The 18,348-nt window shown below is 39.8% G+C and overlaps 1 protein-coding gene across 2 annotated transcripts in view; it reads right to left on the bottom strand.

Annotated features, from left to right (window-relative positions):
• Positions 1 to 18,348, bottom strand: part of OGT (O-linked N-acetylglucosamine (GlcNAc) transferase) — a 36,731-nt gene that overhangs the window by 13,273 nt on the left and 5,110 nt on the right. For both annotated transcript variants that reach the window (XM_047092608.1, XM_047092606.1), the window contains exons 4-16: positions 12,692 to 12,760; positions 9,298 to 9,414; positions 8,033 to 8,112; positions 7,059 to 7,254; positions 6,666 to 6,806; positions 5,990 to 6,090; positions 5,672 to 5,825; positions 5,484 to 5,585; positions 5,114 to 5,293; positions 4,074 to 4,232; positions 3,061 to 3,150; positions 1,009 to 1,134; positions 12 to 182 (exon numbers count right to left, since the gene is read on the bottom strand). In XM_047092608.1, the coding sequence (XP_046948564.1) occupies positions 12 to 182; positions 1,009 to 1,134; positions 3,061 to 3,150; positions 4,074 to 4,232; positions 5,114 to 5,293; positions 5,484 to 5,585; positions 5,672 to 5,825; positions 5,990 to 6,090; positions 6,666 to 6,806; positions 7,059 to 7,254; positions 8,033 to 8,112; positions 9,298 to 9,414; positions 12,692 to 12,760 (1,686 nt within the window). The remainder of the gene's footprint in view (positions 1 to 11; positions 183 to 1,008; positions 1,135 to 3,060; positions 3,151 to 4,073; positions 4,233 to 5,113; positions 5,294 to 5,483; positions 5,586 to 5,671; positions 5,826 to 5,989; positions 6,091 to 6,665; positions 6,807 to 7,058; positions 7,255 to 8,032; positions 8,113 to 9,297; positions 9,415 to 12,691; positions 12,761 to 18,348) is intronic.

The following is an 18,348-nucleotide window of genomic DNA, read 5'->3' on the forward strand; positions in this document are numbered from 1 at the left end:
TTTCTACCTACCTTCAAGTGAGGGAACATATTGGCATGATCACCAATAAAGAATGTATGTGGCATATAAGCCAGTTTCTCGGAATACTGCTCAGCAACTTCAGCTGGAGAAGTTTCCTGATCAGTGATGATATAATCCATGAAAAGCGCACCACTAGTCCCAGGGTATCCCAGCCACATTGCCTAAAAGAAAGAAAAAATTAGGCCAAAAACTAAAAACCTTCCATAGGAGTCCTAAATTAAATAGGTAAAGAAACAAACAAGGAGGGATGACTTCTTTAGCCAAGAGGAATCAAGTAATATTTTAGTCTAACCTTGTAAGTGCTAAAATGTTTTTTCCGATTTACAAGACAGAACCGTTTGTACCCAAGTATGAATTGCAGGTTTCCATACACATGTACCTGTGGGCATTGTATTCTACACTCAGAATTCTTTGTCCCTGTGCATTTCAAGAACTATTCTTTGTTCATTTTATTTTAGAGAAAGTGCAAGCAGGGTAAAGGGGCACAGGAAGAGGGGAAATAGGGGGAGAAGAGGAGGAGAGGGGAGAAGGGAGGGGGAGGGAGGAGGAGAGGGGAGAAGGGAGGGGGAGGGAGGAGGAGGAGGGGGAAGGGAGGGGGAGGGGGAGAGAGAGGGAGGGAGGGAGGGGGAGAGAGAGGGAGGGGGAGAGAGAGGGAGAGAGGGAGAGGGGGGGGAGGGGGGGGGAGAGAGAGAGAGAGAGAGAGAGAGAATGAGAATACATGAAAATCTCAAGCAGGCTCCATGCTCAGCATGGAGCCTGACACATGGCTTGATCCCATGACCCTAGGATCACAACCTGAGCCAAAATTAAGAGTCGGACACTCAAGCCCCTACACTTTTATTCTTATGTCAAGCATAAGAATGTTTGCTTTTCAAATTCAACATTTCAAATGTTTCAAATGCCAGAAAAACAGGGGCGGAGGACGACCCACATCACTGTCTTTTTAGTTCAATAAACATTGTGAGCAATTATCATGAACTTCTTTACCTGAATAGGAGCAGGCCTGAGAGCAAAGAGTTCATTTCGAGCACCCTTGGTATAACCATTCATATTTACGAGGATGTGTATACCATCCTGATGGATGCGATCAGCAGCTTTTCCATTGCAGGGAATCTACGGAATAAAAAAAGAACTCACTATGTATAATCTCAAACTAATTCAATTAGTTTTATTTTTCTTTGAGAGCAAGCACAGGAGCATGAGCGGGAAAGCAGGAGTGGGGGGGGGGGGAGGGAGGAGAGAGAGAGAGAGAGAGAGAGAGAGAGAGAGAAAATGAACCTTAAGCAGGCTCCACACCTAGCAGAGCTTGATGCAGGGCTTGATCTCAAGACAGATCTCACAACTGTGAGATCATGACCTGAGTCGAAATCAAGAGTCAAATGCTTGGGACGCCTGGGTGGCTCAGTCGGTTAAGCGTCTGACTTCAGCTCAGGTCATGATCTACCGGCTTGTGGGTTTGAGCCCTGCGTCGGGCTCTGTGCTGACAGCTCAGAGCCTGGAGCCTGCTTCAGAGTCTGTGGCTCCCTCTCTCTCTGCCCCTCCCCCACTCATGCTCTCTCTCTCAAAAATAAACGTTAAAAAAATAAAAAATAAAGAGTCAAATGCTTAACTGAACCACCCAGGAGCCCCTCAAACTAATTCAATTCGTCTTAATGGCATCAAATAAAATTCAGAGTCATAGATGCAAAACAGAACAACACAAGTTACATTAATGCAGGGTAAAAATGTGGTTAAGTGCCCTTAAAATGGGCCCAAAACATTACAGAAACAGAATACAGGAAGGAATACAGAATACAGGAAGGAGAGTTTACTTCTAGACTGAACGTATGAATAACAAGGCTTCATAGAGGAGCTGGCATTTGAAATGGGTCTTTCTTCAAAGATGGGAAGGAGTTTGAGGCAGTTGGACAGAATAGAATCTCGACACGAGAAAAGTATGAATTAATCAGAGTCAAGTGCATGGTAGATTAAGAAAAATAGTGTGTAGATCACTGCTATTTGGTGCTATTTGCTATTGCTATTTGGTACAGGGTATACATGAGGGGAAATGGTGGGTGAAAAGTATTGGCCAACAAGGTTGTGCTCAGACTCAGAAAGACTGTGAAGGCCATGCTGAAGAGTTTAGACTTCAGTCAATAAGCAGTGAGCTCCTGAACATCTCAGAAGTGGAAGGCAGTATGCTTCTTGGTCCCATAGCAACAGCTACACTGCCAAAGATGTTAGTACATATTATTTAAATGACAAGAATCTCAAAACCCTTCTGCTGGGTATCAATGACTCATACGTGAATTACTAGATATATTCTACAATGCATATCTCTATTAGTCACCAAAGCGGCCAACAGAGTCTGAATAAAAAACTCAAGACTCAGCAAATTAATTCCTCCACAGGTTTCAATCTTTTTTTAAATATTTATTTGAGACCCTGTGTGCACAAGCAGGGGAGGGGCAGGGAGAGAGAGGAAGAGAGAATCTCAAGCGGGCTCCTGGTTGTCAGCACAGAGCCGGACATGGGGCTCAATGTCACAAACTCACATGACCAGAGCCAACATCGAGAGTCAAACATTTTACCAACTCAGCCACCCAGGCACTCCTCATTCTTAATTTAACATAAAATTTATGCTCCTAGAAATAGCAATAAAGTATGGAAATAAAGATAACCAAAGGCAAAGGCCCACAAAGATAGATGAACCATAGTTCATCTATTTTCCTTAAATAACCTATGTATTCCTCTTCCAAGCCACCATTTTGGTCAATTTATTCAGTTAATATTAAGTATCTACTGTCATAAGACCTGGCTTAATCCCTAGAAGAGTTTTATGTCCAAGCACAGATAGACCACATTTCTATTTCATTTGCAACATCAGCAAAATCCATGCTGATTATAAATGTAAATGACTAAGCAAATAAGAGCAAAGCAATTGCCCATTTGTAGTAGCTGATGTTAAAAATATCTGTCACAAAAAATACAAGCTATATGCCAATAGTTTTATTCACTATTTGTTCAAAATTAAGTTTGAAGTGTAGGAGTTTCACCTACCTGAGAAAGATCGATGAAATGATTGGCTTCTGCCATAACTTTCACTCTGAAGTTTGTGCCATCATCTGGGCTTAGGGCGTAACAGAATACCTGAAAGGCAGCATACGGTATATTTAAAAACCTTGGCTCAATGAGATATGGAAGTGTCCATCAACAGATGAATGAAGAATATGTGGAGAGTGTATGTGTAAACACATGCATACATACAATGGGACATTACCATAAAAAAATGAAATCTTGCTATTCATAACATAAATGGACCTAGAGAATATTATGCTGAGTGAAATAAGTCAGACAGGAAAACACAAATACCATATGATTTCACTTATATATGGAATCTAAAAAACAAGTGAGCAAACAAAAACCAGAGATTCATAAATACAGAGAACTAGTGGTTGCCAGAAGGGAGGGTGATGAAGAGGATGGGTAAAATAGGTGAGGGGGATTAAAAGGTGCAACTTCCAGCTATAAAATGAGTCACAGAGATGAAAAGTACAGAGGGAACAGTCAATAATATTTAATAACTCTGCATGGTAACAGACAGCAACTATGCTCATTGTGGTGAGCATTTCAGAACATATAATTGTGAAACTGCTATGTCATACACCTGAAACTTATGCACTATGTTGTATGCCATCTGTATTTCAATTAAAACATTAAAAGTGAGTAAAAACTTCGGCTCAAATCTTTCAAAAAGACACTAGGCTTGGGCGCCTGGGTGGCTCAGTTGTTAAGCCTGGGACTTCGGCTCAGGTCATGATCTCACGGTGAGTTCAAGCCCCGCCTCAGGCTCTGTGCTGACAGCTCAGAGCCTGGAACCTGCTTAGGATTCTGTGTCTCCCTCTCTCTCTAGCCCTCCCCTGCTCATGCACTGTCTCTGTCTCAAAAATAAATAAAACATTAAAAAAAAAAAAAAAAGACACTAGGCTTAACACCTAATGGTGATGGTAAAGCCACAAATGAGGTTTTGTTTAATGAAACAAATGGTGTCTCTAGACAAACACTAGTCTTACCTCAAATTTGTCCGGATTGTGCATGCCTGGAATAGACTGCATAAGATGAGAAGTAGGATGATTCCCAAAGTCAGAACTCACATAGCCTACACGCAGTCGACCATCACTGAGCTTCAAGTCTTTTGGATGTTCATATGGTGGTTTATGAAGGACATTAATCTACCAATGGAAACCAATGCTTGTTAGTCAAGTTGAATCTATACATAAACCTAGGAAAATTGATTAAAAGCAAAACAAACCTATACTTCACACCTACTGGGAATGGTTTCCCCAGAATACTTCATTTAATTCATATAGCCAGTTCAATACAATCTTAGCAGTTTGTGTAATATGCTTCATACTCTATCATGTTCCTGAGGCCTATGAAAGAGCATGAGCAAAATCTAAAACTTGGAGAAAGGAGGCAGTGTGGACAGAGCATGACAAACCCTGCGTTTTAGAAAATTCTGTAGGGAAGCACTTTTTTAAAAAATTATTTTTAATGTTTTATTTATTCTTGAGGGAGAGTGAGCAAGCACAAGAGAGGGAGATACAGAATCTGAAGTAGGCTCCAGGCTCTGAGCTGCTCACACAGAGCCTGATGCAGGGCTAGAACCCACAAATCATGGAATCATGACCCGAGTCAAAGTCGCACGCCTAACTGACTGAGCCACCCAGACACCCCGGGAAGTACCTTTAAAATACAGAATTACATCTAGCACTCCAATCTATTCTGTTGAGTAAACTCCCACCTTTGACAAACTAGTGCTCTAATTCTCAAAATGGAATATCAAATACTAAACACTGTATTAAACATTATGATTTTCGAACTGTAAGAAGACGTTATCCATCTATTGTTAGGATTCTGCCTTATGGGATGGAAGGGGTTATGATCAAGACAGACACAATGGAAAGGGCTTCTGCGGTGGCTGCCAAAGTCTCACTTCTCAACTTGGGTGGTATTCACCTTATGGTAACTCATTAAACCATATACATTTGATCCACATCATTTTCTCTATCTGTATTTTACTTTGCAACAAAAAAACTTAAAACATTTGCACCTTATCCAAGCAGAGGTTTCCATGCCTCTCAGCAATAGCCTTCCTGAAGCCATGAGAAAGAGGATATAGCATACTATGATGAGGATGCACAGAAGGCAACCTATTCTTCTCTAGCTGGTCAGCCACAATACTGACCAACTTCTTCATTCGCTCATCATAGTCTGTCCAATCACAGACAATCTAGAGGAGGCAAAAAGACATTATTATCCAGAAAACCCTATTCAAGACTTAACAGTTTATGTGTCTTTGGACTAATTTCAGATAACCCTTTAAAGAACAGGGTCTCCAGCCAGGCTTGGACTAATATGGCACATAACAATTAAAAAGTGACTGCAACATGAAAGCCAATTACTGGCCTGTTATTCTTTACCTGCAGGCAATGAGCCAAGTTACAATAAGCATCAGGAAAATCAGGCTTAAGTTTCAGAGCAGTTCGGTAAGAAGCTATTGCTTCTGGAATATTTCCTGAATCCTGGAAATAAATACAGAGGGATGGTTAAAAATTGTCCTAATATTAAACATTAGGTGCTTAGATGCACACATAACAAACAGTAGTACCTTATGAATGGAAGCCAAATTGCTGTGCGCATCTGCAAATGCAGGGTTAATCTGAATGGCACGAGTGTAACACTGCAGGGCGCCCTGAACATCCTGCATCTCCTTCAGAGTGTTTCCCATGTTAGAGTAGGCATCAGCAAAGGTGGGACTAATTCTAAAGAAGAAAACAAACATTTTATTGATCTAGCACAAAAACTTTTAACCCCCCTGAATGTAGTCTGTTATTAAAAGTCATCTTAACACAAGCCAAATGTGCCAAATGCCAAACATTTTAAAACGTGAGAGGAAATGATAACAACATGACGGTGAGCGTCTTACCGAATAGCCTCCTTATAGTGCATCAGAGCTTCCTGAAGCTTTCCCTGCTGCTGCAGTACACTTGCTAAATTCGAATGGGCAGCAGCAAACTCTGGGAAGACCTATAGTCAAGATGATACCCGAGGTTTAAAAACTTCTACAACAGCAGTAGTAACTTACCACAATAAGAACTTTGCCCAAATACCTTTATATCCCTAAAGTTCTGTCTACCTTTCTCTAAATCTGTTTTCTTCAAAGCCAAGTAGCTCAAATTCTACCTCTTCATTTTAGATCTCTCCTTGTTTCAAACCACGATGAGATAGACCTCTCCTCATCCTAGTTTATGCTGATTACTCCAGCATCTCTCTCTTCTGAAATCTCTTTTAAACTCCTACCACACCCACCAACCACCACTACAGCTATCAGGCACTAAAATTATACTTATTGGCAACCTCTCTTGAACTGTAACTTACTGTTTAACTTTTTTGTGATCTTATCTATTCATAAAATCATGAACTCAATGTAGAGTCTTTCTTGAATGTTACACAAGACTTCACTCAAACCGTAGCTACTCAATTACTAGCTTCATGAATGGTTCAACCACAATTTTTACAAAAGAGATGGACGAAGTGGCTAACTTTAACTGCTTTTCCTCTATTATCAGACAAAATATCCATCCACACCACCCTGAACATACTTCCAATGCTTTACGATATAAGCGAACTGCCTCTTCAATGTTTCCCTGTTCTCGTTTGATATTGGCTAGGTTATTCAGAGAGTCTGCATGGGTAGGACATAACCGGAGAGCTGTATTATAACAATCTTCTGCTTCAGCAACCTAGAAAACAAAACAAATTATTCAAAACGTCCACAAAGGAATCACAGAGCCACCACTGATGTTATTCTAACAACTGCTTGGTTAAGCTGAGGGGCTGATAATATTCTAGAAAATAGGTCATTTTTGCTATTCTCTCAACCAAAACTCCAAAGTGAAACTACTGACCACCTCAATACTTAATAACAATACGCACAAAAACAACTCTTTAATCCTATCAAGTAACAAAGAAATAGACTGAATAAATGTCCTTACACTGCCCTTCTCTTTGAGAGCATTGGCTAAGTTGCAGTAAGCGTCAGGGAAATGTGGTTGCAGTTCAATAGCTCGCCTGTAGGTGTCTATCGCCAGATCTATCAGGCCTTGCTCATAGTATACACAAGCCAGGTTGCCGTGCACCACTGCGTGATTTGGACTCAAGCTGAGGGCTCGAAGGTAAGCTGCCACAGCTCTGAAAATAAAAAATGAAAAATAAAAAAAAACCACACACACATAATGCAACTAACTTTCAATGGCTGCTTTGCTACAATTAACTCATGTTATAATACTGTACCAAAGCATATCAATTATAATTCACACTATACTTAACCTCAACTCAAAATTCACCCTAATAAAATACATTTTTACACTGAAAAATTTTCTATCTCCACATAAGAAATAAGCTCTCTCCTGACAACAAAAACAAGTCAAAAGTCAGGATTTACTTAGCTTTGTGAATCAAAGAAATAATTTAGTCTAAAAGCTAACCATTTTGGGGCGCCTGGGTGGCTCAGTCAGTAAAGCATCCAACTCTTGATTTCGGCTCAGGTCATGATCACGTGAACTAAGAGATCAAGCTCTGCACAGACAGCGCAGGAGCCTGCTTGGGATTTTCTCTCTCCCCCTTTCTCTGCCCCTCCTCTGCTCATGCACATACACTCTCTCTCTCTCTCTCTTCCCCCCCAAAATAAAAAATAATAAATAAATAATGACCATTTCAACAGTTTACAATAAGAGAAAGGTCAACTAAATTCTTAGAAAGATAATGGCTTTGAGAAAAGCCAACAATGAAAAGTCAGGCAACAATGCCTATAAATAAGAGGTAATACATCAGACATGATGAGGGAAGAGCAATATACTAGAAAAGGAAAATGTGTTTGAATGGACCGCGGCCATAATTTTAGTCCCAAGTCTCAGGTGTCAATGCAACAAAGACTCAAGAAAATTTATCAGATAGAACATTCTCTCACCGGTCAAAAATCCGTGCCTCTTTCAAGACATTTCCTAAGTTGATATAAGCATCCAGAAAATTGGGGTCAAGAGTGACAGCCTAAAAATTACAAGGCAGCTATTAGATCAAGTTAGGATTTCAGATAAACTTTCCAATTACAAGTTTTTATTCTGAGATAATTTTAGGCCTCCAATTACATTTTCTAATATAATTAAATCTTATTTCTTTCACTGAAAATAAAACCCAGTCATTTCAGTACCCTCTCATTATTCACAAATCTCAAGGTTATCAAAGTAACTGCTCATGTAATGTGACAGCAAAATGGGTCCTGAAGGGAAACATTTTTAATTGGGTCCATTCCAATTTTAATGAGCTAAATACTTCTAACGGTTGGCCCTATTTTATTCAAAATTAATAAGGCTAACTCTTCTAGGGGCGCCTGGCTGGCTCAGTCGGCAGAACACGTGACTTTTGATCTCGGGGTCATGGGTTTGAGCCCCACATTATGTGTGGAAATCACTTAGAAATAAAATCTTCAAAAAAAAAAAAGTACATACTGTCTGGTTGTGTCTTTTTTGCCATTAATAAATGTCTAAATCTATTAATGGTGATACTCTGATTCTATCATTCCTTTTTCATTTACTAGCTGGAACACTTCTATAAATAAGAAACTTCCCCCTATCCAACTACTGGGTTACCCTGAGGTCCAGTTCATACAGGAGGAAGATAAATGCTTTATTCTTCCCTCTTTAACCAGTTTTCAAAATGAATTGCTCCTGATCTTCCAAAGGTGACCACTGAATTTCTTTTTAGTATATTTATAAACTCATGGATTGAAACACATGAGAAGTTTCAATATATTTCCGTTATAATATTCCTAATGTTCAAGTCCCATCTTTATCCAGTGTGAGCCTCTTCCAGTTGCCTCCTGAGTCCTTTAGACATAATCAAAGTAATACCAAAGCTTCCATGCTTTCTGGTACAAGAGGGCATTCCAGATGAATTCTGTACATTTCCTACCCCCAGCTAGAATCAGCCTTTTGACCAAGAAACCCTGCTTTTTTAAAGTTGCCCATTTAAAAAATGGATTTTTAATTACTACATTTTCAATGCAAAACTGGAAACTGCCATATCATATACCATCCAGCAAATGCCTTAAATACGGTCAGAGAAACAAGGATATTATGTGACTGATCATGTAAAGGCCTATTATTTAGCTCTAAATAAAAACAGCCCGCACACATAAGCACTTCCTAAGTACCAATTATTAATTTAATAACTAACCTTTTCAAAGTGATGAATTGCAAGCCAAATCTCCCCTTGTGCATTGAAAACACAGCCAAGATTACTCCAAGCTACTGCAAAGTTCGGTTGCGTCTCAATTGCTTTCAAATAACATGCCTTGGGGGGGGGGGGTTAATGAAAGAAGATGGGAGGGGAAGGAGGTAAAGGGAAAAGGGAAAATTTGTAAAGGGGAAAAAAAAAGATTGGGGTGGGGGGAAGAAGGTGATATCATTATTCCTTCTCTGACCAGCCAAAAGTGACCCTGCAGCATAGGCTCGCTTGCGCCAAAACTAATGCGCTGCCACAGCTGGCTGCTCCTGCGCCTGCGCCACCAGAACCCAAGTGCAAACCACCATGTTCAGTTCTGCCAACCAACGACCGACCCTCATACTGGGACTCATCTGGGAAGTCAGTTGCCTTAAGACTCTATGTTGGACTCCTCTTATCTGAACACCTAAGGGCTTTTGCTAGGTTTTCAAGTACGATCTAGAGAGTGCCACTTAAAGCCAAGTTTTCCCACCCCACCCCACCTCCTTCACCAGTTTCCCAAAGTGTGTTCTACAAAATGTTAACGGGTATCACTGAAAAAAAGGATTCCATGATCAAGTAAATTAGGAGAAAAGAAACCCAGTTTCTTTGCTACAGAACTTCTTAAATCCGTTTGTTTATACAGGATTCCCTCAACTTAGTTGACCATGGAACTCTTTCATTAGACATTTTTAGAATACCACAAAATACATTTTGGGAAATGCTGCTCTAAACAACAACGCTCCTCGCTAACGTCAAAACTATATTACTGAGGAGAAAAGGGTTTTTCTGCCATGTCAGGTATGAGAAGGTCAGGCTCTAAGTTACATTCTCGCAATGCCCCTGTCTCCCAAGGGGGACTGAAGCTGAAACCTCATATGACAGGATTGCACCTAGGTTGAGGTCCCTGTAATGCGAGCGCAAACATCGCTTGCGCGACCTAACAGCATCGCATTGCGCAATCGCTGCGAACTGCTGCGCTACAGAGAACACCCCTAGACGCAGCAAACGGCCAACCAGATCCATTAATCTACTAGACAGGCCCATAGAGAATATTTGTTTAATGAGATTAGTTGGACTGGAGGTATATTAAAACCCAATTTTATCCAAAAAGGCTACACAATAGGACTGAGGGAGCCAGTCAATCAGATTACTCATCTAGTCAACCGTTCACAGGGGCTCATTTGCACGCATTGCGCGTTAACGCTGCGCAGCCTTTGCGCTACTGCAGGGTCACAGCGCATCATCAGAAGAGCAGAATGCTGCAATCCAAACAAAGAAGAAAAAAGGAAAAAAATGAACAACAAGAAGAGTTAGAAGCTTTTACTAGTAAATTATCTCTAATAATTTTTAATATCAATTAACTTTTACTTATCTTTGACAGAATTGTGGCTATAGTATAAAACATTCTCTTACATAACTTGCTTGTAAATAAAATTATTTTAAGCTGTTTCTGAAGCCACAAGACAGAAGATTCAGGCATGGAGGCAAATTGTTTTGCTGTGGCAGTTACAAACCCGTTACCATATTTCTCATCATGTGACTTTTCGGTGCGTTCCTTGCTGGAAGAGGAGGAGGTGTGTGTCTGCCCTAGATCCAGGCCTCGAGCTCCCTTCAGCGAGGCACCTTACGCATGGAATAGGAGGTTTCACCCACCTGAAACCTTCTAAATACAATATCAATGGTGAAAAACCAAAAACAAGAGAGAAAATAAAAACAAGATCATTAGTAAAAGTTCAACAAAGCAATTGAAATTCTTTGGATGTCTATTACATATGGGAATGAGGACAGTCTCAAGTCTGTAATATGGGAAACATGCAGAAGGGAGAGGGTTAATCAGGGCTATTGCATACAGCAGGGATTTTTGCTGGAAGAAAGGCTCTTCATTTTCTACAAAGACAACTTAATTTTGCTTCCATCTAGTAGGAATATGCTGGCTTGAATTTTCAAATGCACTGATTACAAAAGAAATACATTGCATTTCACTCAAGAGTATGTTCTTGTTCACTAAGTTCTCACAAAAACAGAATAAACATTTTTCAAACTAGGTGTCTCCAGAGCTCTGAAATAAAGAAGTCAGCAACCTAAGGCAGGCGCAATGTCTCAGCCTAAACCGATCTCTAAAGCTGCAGTGAAGTGCAATTCATGTTAGCTGTCCGCTTGGTGGGGTGACAATTAATAGGAGCTTATTCAATATTTGTTCTATAAATTACCAATTAGATTTATCAACTAAGATTGAAATCCATTACAATTCATTAGCTGGAAACCTACATAAAGGTTAATCCAAAGTGTCAGCAGAATTTATGAGCTATGCACTTAAAACTAGTGCCTTTTAACATTAGATGGTGCTGAAAAGCCTTCTCCCTCCCTGATGAAGCAAACAGACAGCTACGCTGCGCATACACTCCACGCATTAGCATGCGCGTGGGGCTCAGAGCAACAGGTGGGAGTTTCAGAAGCATTCTGGTTTCTCCCCACTCCTCACCCCTGCAGCGCGGTTGCGTAAGGTGGCTTGTAACAAGACAATTTCATTTGGAAATTTAATTTACAATTATACCAAAAGCTTTAATAACCCAACCTGATGTTCAAATTCATTATTTGGAAACACAGAATGCTAAAAGCCACCTTTCCACTTTGGCAAGTTTTCTTTCGATCAGTCCATTTCCCAAACAAACCAGCTTTGTCCTTCTGCTTTTTTTTAAGGAGGTAGGGTGGGGAGGAATAAAAGAAGGAAGTAAGGAAGAAAAGAAGGTAGACAACTAGGGTTGGAAAAGAGGAAAAAGGAACTTAGGGAGGGAGTGGGGACAAGAGGGGGCAGGACGTTCCAATTATTAATTTGCAATCATTTTAACAGCCTTTCTTCCACTGTAAAAAGGGTAAGGAAGATGAAGGGAGGAAGGTTAAATAAGAATTTTAAATGCCAGTATTACAGGGTAACATTTGGATGAAATTCTTCTCCACTTACAAGCCACAAAGGACTTAGAAGAGCAGCATTTTCAATGGCACCTGCATCATATAGGAGTCTTGAGCCAAATCACAGGCGCTCTGCTTGCCACCAGCAGGCAAGCCTCAGATTTGAAGGAATGTTACTTATTCCCACATAAGATCATGACGGAGCCCATTGTTATAAAGATGATCTAGCTCAGCAGAAAGGCTCCAAAATGTTCAGGTTCTTGCTTTACCCCCAGATTTAGAACAGAAACGCCAAAGCCTGGCCCTGCTCTAGTCTGAGGTGATTCATGCCGACAGTTTTCCTCAGTTTCGTAGGACTGTTTTTTGGAGATAGCTCAATGAAGAGTTGAAGACTTGGCAAAAAGTACAAGTTTTCATAACACTGATGTTTAAATGTGTTCTATCAAACACCTACCTTGGCTTCTTCCAAGCGACCCAGGGCTTTGAGCAGGTTCCCCAGGTCACTGCGAACACAGTACAAATCCTAGAAACCAAGAGATATTCATTAATTATACTGTCAATCAAAAATACCTTGAAATTACTTTTATGCATCTAACTCCCTGCCATTTTCTTCTGTAAACTGAAGACTCTGCTTGATAAATGAAAGTAGAGAACCACAATCCCTCATTCTCAATTCCAAATTCCAAAAAGTTCCCAAAAAACTTATTTGATGATTAAACCTAACCAGAACTGGTGCGAAGCTATGTATAAAATTTACCGATCTCACTTAGTGTGACTATTCACACCTTTTGCTGCAGAAATATAAATGTGTCTTACTAGAAGGTGCTGCTCCAGACCTACCTGGGAGTTTTATACAGATATCACCATCTTTCTAAAATCCTAAAAATCCCGAATTTGGAAATACATTTGATCCCACCAGTTTAAGATAAAAGACCATGGGCCTTACTATAGCTTCTCCTCTCCCTAAATATCAGTCACCTTAAAAAGAAAGGAAAAAAAAGCATTAAATATTTGTTCAAAGGTTATGATGAATCACTCCACTATCAAGGGCCAAAAATTTTCCATGGTGAAAAAAAGTATTTAGCTGTGACTGGCTATCAGCAAACCTACCCTTAGGCTGTCAGGCATATTTAGAAGCCTTGACTTCATTTCAGTATTAGACAGAAGGATTACCATCCAACCAAAGCTTCAATCCTGGCACCTGCCACTAGATTACTCATTAGTATTAAGTGCCATTAGAGTTGAGTGGGTGAATAATGAAAAGCAGTTGACTCTGCTTTTTATTAGCAGCGCAACTGTGTTGCTAGTCATCTGACTCACCAGTCCCTTCATCAGTAAAAAGACTCATCAGAACAGTGAGCTTAAATTTTTGTCCTTGTTTGCCTTTGTTATTCAAATCTATCAGTCAACAAGCACAGACAATGGCAATAGGGAGTAAGCTTATCATTCCAAACTGTTGCATGGGTAAAAGAGCCTTAAATTAAGTCCCAGTAAGTGAATTTTTGCCAATTGTGCCAAAGTATCATCATATATATTACTCTATGAACAACTGTATATGGTTTCCAGAATCCGGTGATCAATTTTACTGTTAAACAGCCTTTGTGAATGTATGTTATCATCCATCAAGTGAACCAAAAGTCAGCCAGCAAAGAACAGGCTGCCAGGGAACACCTTTATGGTTGACCATACTGGGTCAGTTCCATGATCTACCTGATGTGTCCAGTCCATCAAGCAATGACTGGCGTTTTGGGAGAGAGTGACAGTCTCCCACGACCTCAAGTACAAAAGGCTAATACTAATCTTCAAAAAAGAAAAAAAATCACAGGTATCATCAATCTTATTACAAATTTATCCTCCTCTAATGAGTCTAAGCATTTTTAACCCTATTTATACTCTCAGAAGTAATGAATTCTATAACGTTATCTACTTGTATAATTTTTTTCCTAAACTTTAAGGCTACCCTTCTGTTTTGGCCAACCATAACTGAACAATCCAATCTGTTCATACTAGCTACTGCTACACCCGATTATTGTAGTTCTAGATCTTTGGACATTTACCAATTCCTATAACTTTTCTGCCATAAGAATCAAAAATCTTGCAATAAATCTCCAACAGTGACTGGAATGAGCAATTCATTTTAGCCAACGATATTGGGCAACTTTTACCCTCTAGGGTTTTTTTTAATGTTTATTTTTGAGAAAGGGAGCAAGCAGGGGAAGGGCAGAGAGAGAGAGGGAAACAGAGGATTCGAAGCAGGCTCTGTGCTGTCAGTGCTCAGCCTAATGCGGGGCTTGAACTCTCAAACAATGAGATCAGGACCTGAGCCTAAGATAGACACTTAACCAACTGAGCCACCCAGGCACCCCTACCCTCTAGTTTCTATAAACTCTTGGATGGATGCCATCCAAGTCCTGACAGTATCTACTTATATTTAGTGATATCATCTTGATCCACTACAGCATACTAAATCAAGTTAACACAATGCCCACAGTTAAAAATAGACTATCTTCAAGATAATAAGATAATCAACAAGGCAATTTTAGAAAAAGGTTAAAATATTTCATATTAAATATAGTATAATACTGAAATCCAATTCTCCCATTTGGAAATCCAAACCTTTACACACAACAGATTTCTAGGAAATTCAAGGGTACCATTATTCCCCCAAAAGTTCAAAACCTAAAACTACTTTAAAATGAGTAAGAATTTCCTGTATAACCAGCCCTCCTAAAATAGTATTTCCTGCCTTTCCTCCTACAGCCCCCACCCCTACCCACAACATCTATATATACACATACACACGAAGTAAAATCAGGTTGATAAAAACCTACAGTAGTTCTCAATCGCCTCTCAAATTAAATTTAAACTCCTCAGCCTCTCTATTCTTTCTAAATCTTCAAATTGACTCTCCTCTACTACACTCACTTCTTGTTACTACTTGACTCACCACTTCAGCCAAGGAAGTCTTCTTGCTATTTACCTTCCTACAGAATGCTTAGGTTATAAGCACCCACTCAAGAAAATCTTCTGCTGATTAATACTCTCTAACAGTAATCATCCAAGGAACTTACGCCCTTTTTCCCTTTATGGGTCAGGTTCTATCTCATGTTATAATCCTCAACTTTTTCTCCCCAGCACATATCACCCCCAATTGTTAATAAAGCACTGCACACACAATAAGCACTCAAATATTTAAATGTAACATTTGCACAGCAAACACAATAAAAAGCAGAGTGAGATAGAAAGATATGGTTTTATACAGTTTATCTGCGTTAAGTGAAGCTCATAACAGTAACAACGTGACAGTAACGTGATGGTCAGGATGCCAGGAGCTCTCAGTGTTCTGCATCCACAATCAAAGCCAAAGCAACATTTCAACAACTAACAAACCCAGAAACAACACTCCTTAGAGCAACTCAAGGTTATAGCCATTTTACAAAGGACAATTTTATACGTAATTCATAAAAGAGACTGCTGGAACTCTGGTGAGCCATCATGTAGAAGATTACCAGCTGCAGAGGACCTTCAAATACAATGGACTAAAATTTCAGTTAACTTATTAAACCGACATCACAGAAGACAATTCAAAATGTCAAAATATGAAACAGCTCTAGATCTTAAAATTTCTATAATCAAGTCACAGAATAACTTCTATCACTAACTGAAAAAGATAAACGCTGCCAAAAACAGGTTCCCAAGAATACCATCATAACATTTTACCTTTTCACTGCTGCAAAACCAAAATAACCTGATTTTAACTATTTTTCATAGAATGCCAACTACATCTATGATTCAGGACAACAATGCACTGCCAACAAGGACACAACTTAGGAACAGACTCAAGATTCTCTGTCAGTACTGAATTGACAAAGGCATTTAAGAGTAAGCTGAAATCTAGCTAAGATTAGATATCCTGAAATAAGGTAAAGCATGACTGCTATAGTCTATTTAGGTGAAAAGAAGCAGTTTGCACAATCCTCTTTCCATTCTTACTGGTAAAGGAATAAAAATAAAGCAGCACCTTCCACAAGTAGAAACACAGAACCAGATGGGAATGAATAGCTGTTCAAAGCCTTCAAGCAGTAGTCCCATGATGTATTCTATTTTCTAGGACTTTTTTCTTTCTTTGGTAGGGCACAACAACCAGCTTTATGTGGACAGGTTAGATACTAAAAAACATGGTTCTGTCTCTCACTGTAGTTTTCCCTTCTCATCATACTCCTACAATTTGGTATATAGTCAGCAGCGATAGACTGCTCTGCTACATATGTAAACAATTTGAAACCTGAGCCAAGGGGAATCAGAGTTCAAGATGTTTGGGGCCACAGCTATGTAAGTAAGAGGGTACAAGTGAGCTTATACTCAATCAACAAAAGAAGGGTAGAACCAACCCTGATTAATAAAGGGAAAGAGGGGCGCCTGGGTGGCTCAGTCGGTTGAGCGTCTGGCTTCGGCTCAGGTCACGATCTCGCGGTCCGTGGGTTCGAGCCCCGCGTCGGGCTCTGGGCTGATGGCTCAGAGCCTGGAGCCTGCTTCCAATTCTGTGTCTCCCTCTCTCTCTGCCCCTCCCCCGTTCATGCTCTGTCTCTCTCTGTCTCAAAAATAAATAAAAAAACGTTAAAAATTAAAAAAAAAAATAAAGGGAAAGAACTGACTGTGACATCTAGGTGCACAAGTGAACTCTGAGCCCTGGCAAGAACAGGGGCCAATTATGGGGGTTTCCCCATAATTTTTTGTAACTAGCTAAAGAGTACTGCAATTTATAAAAAGTACTTTGTACTTTTTAAAGAAAAAATTATAAACAGCCACTCAGATTTACATATGTGTGCATTGAGTATCTCTGAAAAGATACTTAAGAAATTAATTTCATTGGCTACCTCCAAGAAGGGTAGCTGGAAGACTTCCCTGTATCCATACAAAAAGCAATTAACATACATACATAACTAATGTTAAACTCAAAATTAACTGGAAAAATAATCATTAAAAGATGTCTTGATAAAAAGCGATTTCAGATCTTTGCACAAGCTACAAAATTAAGCTGCAGTTTCCTAACCTGTAAAATAGGGATAAAGAGACAGCAGGACATGATCAATGGTTTTCAAATGGTATTTAAGGGCTGTGTGCCCGTTGGGCACATCATTCCCTTTTTAATCTTTTATTTCTTCTCTCTTCTATGTTTCCTTTCAAGATATTCAAGCTCAATTAAAAGAAACAAAAAAGAGACAAAAAAACAGACTCTTAAATATAGAGAACAAAGTGATGATTGCCAGAGAGGAGGAGGAATAGGTGAAAGGGATTAAGCGTATACTTATTGTGGGGCACCTGGGTGGCTCAGTCAGTTGGGTGACCAACTCTTGATTTCAGCTCAGGTCTCGCATGATCTCATGGTTCTTGGGACTACTGTTAGTGGGAGGACTGCTTGGGACTCTCTCTCTCTCCGCCCCTTCCCCAGCTTCCACATGCATGCCCTCTCTCTCAAACATTAAAAAAAAAAAAAACCAAAAAAAAAAAACTTAGGGGCGCTGCCTGGGTGGCTCAATCGGTTAAGCATCCGCCTTCGACTTAGGTCATGATCTCACAGTTCCAGAGTTCAAGCCCTGCATCGGACTCTGTGCTGACAGCTCAGAGCCTGGAGCCTACTTTGGATTCTGTATCTCCTTCTCTCTCTCTCTCTCTCTCTGCCTCTCCCCTGCTCGCTCTCTGTCTCTGTCTCTCTCCCTCTCCAAAATAAATAAGCATTACAAAAAAGTACTTATTGTGATGAGCACTGAGTATAGAATTGTTGAATCATTACACTTTACAGCTGAAACTAATAACTGTATGTTAATTATACTTGAATTTTTTAAAAAATGTTACCAGGAGAAAAAGAATGACATTTAGGCTCAGGTTTTAATACCTTACTTCACCATTACTAGCTGTGTGATCCCAAGAAAGTTACATTACCCCTATTTTTTTTTAATTCGTAAAATTTGCAATAATACCATCTACCTCAAAGGACCATTGTAAACATTAAGATCAACATCTGAAACAACTGGCACAGTGTCTGAGGACATAGTAGCCCTTCAACAAATGGCACGTAACATAATTACTTATTAAGTACTTCCAGAGTTG

The sequence above is a fragment of the Lynx rufus genome, unplaced genomic scaffold (genome assembly GCF_022079265.1).
Source record: "Lynx rufus isolate CCGP_SWC_20201006 ecotype Redwood Valley unplaced genomic scaffold, mLynRuf1.p SCAF_30, whole genome shotgun sequence".
NCBI classification, from domain to species: domain Eukaryota; kingdom Metazoa; phylum Chordata; class Mammalia; order Carnivora; family Felidae; genus Lynx; species Lynx rufus.